The 5,793-nt window shown below is 45.7% G+C and overlaps 1 protein-coding gene across 1 annotated transcript; it reads left to right on the top strand.

Annotated features, from left to right (window-relative positions):
* The first annotated feature begins 207 nt into the window (after window positions 1-207).
* On the top strand, window positions 208-4,549 carry LOC310646019 (syntaxin-3-like). Its single transcript, XM_083372186.1, has one exon. It carries the CDS (start codon window positions 1,761-1,763, stop codon window positions 2,658-2,660), a length of 900 nt encoding a protein of 299 aa, XP_083228312.1. The 5' UTR covers window positions 208-1,760; the 3' UTR covers window positions 2,661-4,549.
* The last annotated feature ends 1,244 nt before the right edge of the window (window positions 4,550-5,793 follow it).

A 5,793-nucleotide genomic window follows, 5' to 3' on the forward strand; every position in this document is an offset into this window, starting at 1 on the left:
GTACTGTATATCCCATCTTTCCCCCTTTAGCAGAAGGCAGTGTGGGATTTCCCCTTCATGTTACCCCTAGGGCAGGGGTCGGCAACCTCGGCTCTTTTATGACTCGTGGACTTCAACTCCCAGAATTCCTGAGCAGCTGGCTCAGGAATTCTGGGAGTTGAAGTCCACAAGTCATAAAAGAGCCGAGGTTGCCGACCCCTGCCCTAGGGCAACCATCCTGGTTTGAAGAATAGCTGGCCCAAAGTCACCCAGCATGTTTTCATGGCTAAATTACAACTTTCCAGTCCTAATCTAGTGCAGGTAATCCTTGAGTTACAACAGATCCTTTAGTGACTGAAGTCACAGTGGCACTGAAAAAAGGGACTTATGACCGTTTTTCACTCTTATGACCGTTGCAGCATCTCCATCTGATCAAAATTCAGACGGTAGGCAGCTAACTCACATTGTGCATCCCGGGGTTATGTGCATCCCGGGGTTTTGCGACCTTCTGACAAGCAAAGTCAGTGGGAAAACCAGATTCACTTAACAACCTTGTCACTAGCTTAAGAACTGCTGTGATTCACTTAACAACTGTGGCAAGAAAGGTCGTAAAATGGGGCAAAATTTACTTACCAAATATCTCACTTGGCAGCCAAAGCTTTGGGCTCAGGTGTGATTGTTAAGTCGAGGACTCTCTGTATCTTAATCATTGTACCCCTTGGTTGAATGAGGCCCAGCTATTTGCCAGTTGATTGGGAGAGGGCAGGTTGCACAAATTTTAGATGTGGGCAAGGAATAGAATAGAGCTGGAAGGGATCTTGGAGGTCTTCTAGTCCAGCCCTCCGCTCAAGCAGGAGAACTATACCATCTCAGACAAGCGACCGTCTAGCCTCTTCTTAAAAACCTCCAGTGATGGAGCGCCCACAATTTCTGGAGACAAGATTATTCCACTGGTTAATTGTCCTCACCGTTAGGAAGTTTCTCGTTAATTCCAGGTTGCTTCTGTGTTTGGTCAGTTTCCAACCTTTGTTTCTTGTCCTGCCTTCTGGTGGTTTGGTGACTAACGTGACCCCCTCTTCTTGGTGGCAGCCCCTCAAATACTGGAAGACTGCTATCATGTCCCCCCTGTATCTAGTTTCTTTCTCCCAAAGGGTCTTAAGAGCTAACCACTTGTTTGGGGTTGGATTTTTGCTTTGTTTTGATTTTGGGGTTTTGGTTTAAAGCAAGCAAAGCCTATTCGGTTTTAAAAACCTGATATATTCAACCAAAAGGAACACCCTTCGGCATAATCAGTCGCATGCACTGCACATGCCAGTCAAGCTGGAGGGTCAAAATCTGATGTGGACAAGGGGAGTTAAATAGGGTCACCTCTGGAGTTGGCTTCCCCTGCTTCAAAACATCTCCTTTCGGTTACCATTTCTCCCAACCGTTCTCCGAAGATTCCTTTTGGCAGCTCCTATTATACTGTTGGGCTTTGTGCCACCCACCCTTGGCATGGAATGTTGTCTAGCCGGTCGGAGTTGGCCATGTGATCCCGGGTAAATGCTGGCTTAGAAGCTGTTTGCCATGGTCAATATTTGCAGTAGCCTGGAGGGAGGGAAGAGCTTTTTTTTTCTTTTTTCTTTTTTAAATTATTTTCTTTTTCTCCCGGCTTCCCAGCCCCAGCAGCTCAGATTGACGCAAAAGTTTCTGGAGTTGCTTAAAATGTTTCTCAAAGCCGATGGGTGGGTCTTGCTCAGCTCCTTTCCTGCAAATGTTTCGAGCATCAAAGAGAGCTGAAGATGAAGGACAGGCTGGAGGAACTGAGGAGACGCATGTATGAGAATGGGGACTCTCTGGATCTGGAGGAGACCTTCTCGTTTGACAACCCTGCTTTTCAAGAAGACGAGAGCAGTCCGATGAGCAAAGTTCTCCAGGAAATCAGCAGCCTCTCCTCGGCTCTGAATAACTTGGAGCAATCATCTGAGGACATCGATAAGAAGCAGCAACAGGTGCTCTGCTGCACCACGGAAGAAAGCATCGGTGAGGAGAAAAAAGAGCTTAGCACCATGAAGGACATTTTCACCCGGGAGGCTATGGCTCTCCAGCCAAGGCTCAATAGCATCCAGGAGAGCCTGGCCAAGGACAGCCCTAAGAGTCTGGCCATTAGCCGCATTCGCTACAGCCAGTTCTCGGTGTTGGTCAACCGCTACCGTGAGATCATCAACCGCCATTATGCCAAGGAAATCCACTATGTGGAGAAGCTGAAGGAGCAAATCCAGAGACAGACGGAATTGGCAGGCTTGCATCTCCAAGAGGAGGACATCAAGCAACTGGTGGAGAGCCTGACAATGCCGCGCATCGTGGGCAGAGACCTGGAAGTGCTCAAAGCCAAGCAGCACCTCGCCATGGCCCAGGTGCGCCACCAGCAGCTGCTCGACCTGGAGGCCCAGATCAGTGAGCTCCACTCCCTCTTCTTGCACTTGGAGATCCTGGTTCTGGAACAACAGGAGGTCCTGGACAGTATTGAGTACAACATCCTGCACACCATTGATTACATTTCCCAGTCCAACGAGGAGGTCAAGAAAGCCATCAAATACGAGCGCCATTCCCGGTTGTCCGCCATCTTGTCAGCACTCCTAGGCCTTTGTGCCTGTTGTACATGCCTGTCGTGCATGGCAACTCCAAGCGTGTTGCGCTGAACAAAAAAAAGCGAGAGAAAACTGTTCCTTTCGAGGAGAAGGAGAAACCCTTGACGACCAAGAACATCACAGAGCGTTGGATGGACACCTGAGAAGAAGTCAGTCTGGATCAAGGGGGCTGATGGGTGCTTCCAAAAAGGCAGTTTTTGGCCTGAGTTGAGTGGAATATTTTGCTTTTTTTTTTTTGCAAAGCAGAAAAAAATAAAAGACTTACTGAAATAGGACCATAAGTTCAGCAGAGGTCAGCTTCATTTTTGCTTCTAGCAGCATTTGACTATGCTACTGGATTACTGGAGGCTGTCCTGATCCCATGCTCCAGTTGTAGGTTTTAACTACTAGGATTCAACTGCCTTCTACGCCAAGAGATTCTTTTTGGGGCTACATCTGTAGCGAACTGTAGCAAACAGATCTGTTCTTCTGGTTTTCTGTTTTAGGACTGAGGTTTGTCACTAAGTCATCCGGGCAACGACAAAGCTGTTGTCTCATCAGTTCCTGGACGGTTCACTTGGGCTGCAGCAGGTGAGAAGCCCAAATTTATTGTGAAGAACCTTTGACAGTGCTGGATACGTGAAAGAAAAGTTCCTCTGCACAAGCTCAGATGCACTCTCCGATCTTGGATGCTTTTGTGTGTTCCAAAAATAAGACCTTGTTTCCAGAACAGGCCGAGGATTGAAGAAAGCTGCTTCAGGGGTGTCATTCAGACCAAGCGTATTTCACGGAGTCTAAATGCTTCAGCAAAATTTTACGAGTGCTGCTTTTAGCAGATGACAAAGGACACCCGAGAAGTAAGAACATGCCTTGAGCTGCAAAACAGGTTCTGTGTCAACACTGTGCTGATTTCTGACTTCCCTGAAATGCTGAGGATTAACACACAAACACATGTATTTGTAAAATATATTAAAGTAAAATAATATATTTGCAATCCAGGATCCCCTTTCTTCCTGTTTTCCCTTCTCACTCACCCCCACTGTACTGTTTGTGCCTAAAATTTCTTCTAATATGTTTGCAGTTTATCTCCCCTTAGTTTAAGTTATACTCGTGCGAAGAAGCTTGTGTTTTTTTTCCCTTCTTGGAAAATGAGATCACTGTGTCATATTGTACACAAATAACAAATGAGTTTGCTGATTTTAGTTCCTGGATGTTGTAATGCAGGGATTTTAGGTCTTGCTTACATTTCACCCAAATAATTTACAACCGTGTTATCTCTCACAGTTGGCACAATGTGGAGGATAAATTAAGAGTGTCAAGGGTTACACAAAAGTGAAAGGGTGTGTGTTGTCACAGCTCCTTGTCCATTTTGCAGAAAGAAAATCATCTTTCACACTGTTTTTTTTTAATAATGTGTTTCTTTGAAAAGCAAAGAGGGGAGATGAAATGTTTTGGCTGGGGTTCCTAAGATGGCAGTATATTGTGGATAAAGGAAAAAAATTGTAACTGCTTGTTTGTGTGTCTAGATTTTAAATTTGGGACTGCCAGTGCGAAGCTCGTGTAAAACAAAAGTTGTTGTAAGCTTATGTAAAACCATTTTTTTAAAGGTATTATTCAAGACTGGGAAAAGAGTTCATTGGGTCAAATCCTGATCTAGAGGCCAAACCCTGCATGAACAATGCTGAATTGTAGAACTTACACAGGTCTGTTTATGCCTAGTTTTTATTTCAACTCTCTCTAGTTCCTTGGAATTCAACTACAAATTGAAATATCCAGCCGTCCAGAATTTAATGCTCCTATGTTGGGATCTTAACTTTTAAAGATTCTGAGGGAGAAGGAAACTGGTTATTCTCATGCTAGTTGATAAGGGTACAATCCCATTAAAATTTGTTTTCTGCACCCTTCTCTAACTCTGCACTGTGAAAAGCATTATTTGGGAGAACGTCTCTCTAACTGTGGGTTCTTTTATTATTATTATTATTACATTTATATCCCGCCCTTCTCTGAAGACTCAGGTCGGCTTACAAGCTTAGCAGTAGCCTTCATTCTATGTATATGCCTGCTTATTAGGGCTTTCACACACACACACCAAGCGGCATTATTACAAAGTCAGCTTAATTGCCCCCAACAATCTGGGTCCTCATTTTACCTACCTCGGAAGGATGGAAGGCTGAGTCAACCTTGAGCCTGGTGGGACTCGAACCTGCACTAATTGCAGGCAGCTTTTGTTACTTAAGGAGGCATTAGCCCACTGCTCCACCAAGGCTCCTGTTCAGATTTCTCTTTGACATTTTGCATCCGAGAATTTTGACTGATACTTCAATTCCACGGCAGGCCCCCAAGGCTGGAATTTGGTGCAAACTTTGCATTAAAAGAAACGCTAAGCCAGTTTCAGTGACAGAGTGGTTGCCTTACCATCCCTGCCTTGTGTGGGGGAAAAAAAAATAACCTTGCCTGTTACTAACCTATTTTTATACAAACGTGTCCATTTCGGAGCAAGGCAGGCCAAGTAACAAGTCCTCTCGACCACAATCCCTGCAGCCTTTTTTTCATACAGTTTTTAATAAGAGGCACAACTATCCCAAAGGGATGCCTTTTATTTGCCTTGCAAGGTCTTGCTTTCTTCCTTTTGTGTTTCTACCCCATTCTCAGGAAGCTTTAAAATTTATTTTGATTTGTTTTGGTGCATGGCACAGTGGTTAGGATGCAGCATTGCAGGCTAATTCTGCTGACTGCCAGCAATTCGGCGGTTCAGTCCTGACCGACTCAGCCAGATCGGTAAAATGAAGACCCAGATTGTTGGGACCAATATGCTGACTCTGTAAACCTCTTAGTAAAGGTAAAGGTAAAGGTTCCCCCGCACATGCGTGCTAGTCGTTTCCGACTCTAGGGGCCGGTGCTCATCGCCGTTTCAAAGCCGAAGAGCCAGCGCTTGTCCGAGGACGTCTCCGTGGTCATGTGGCCGGCATAACTAGACACCAAAGGCGCACGGAACGCTGTTACGGAACTCTGTGGCTCAGTGGGTTAGGACGCTGAGCTTGTCGATCAGAAGGTCGGCAGTTTGGCGGATCGAATCCCGAGTGCCGCGTAACAGAGTGAGCGCCTGTTACTCGCCCCAGCTTCTGCCAACCTAGCAGTTCGAAAGCACGTAAAAAATGCAAGTAGAAAAATAGGGACCACTCCGGTGGGAAGGTAACAGCGGTAA

Source organism: Vipera ursinii, assembly GCF_947247035.1.
Source record: "Vipera ursinii genome assembly, chromosome: 12".
Classification (NCBI taxonomy): domain Eukaryota; kingdom Metazoa; phylum Chordata; class Lepidosauria; order Squamata; family Viperidae; genus Vipera; species Vipera ursinii.

Coding starts and splice junctions, on each gene's coding strand:
- LOC310646019 (XM_083372186.1), top strand. CDS start 1,761: ATGAAGGACAGGCTGGAGGAACTGAGGAGACGCATGTATGAGAATGGG.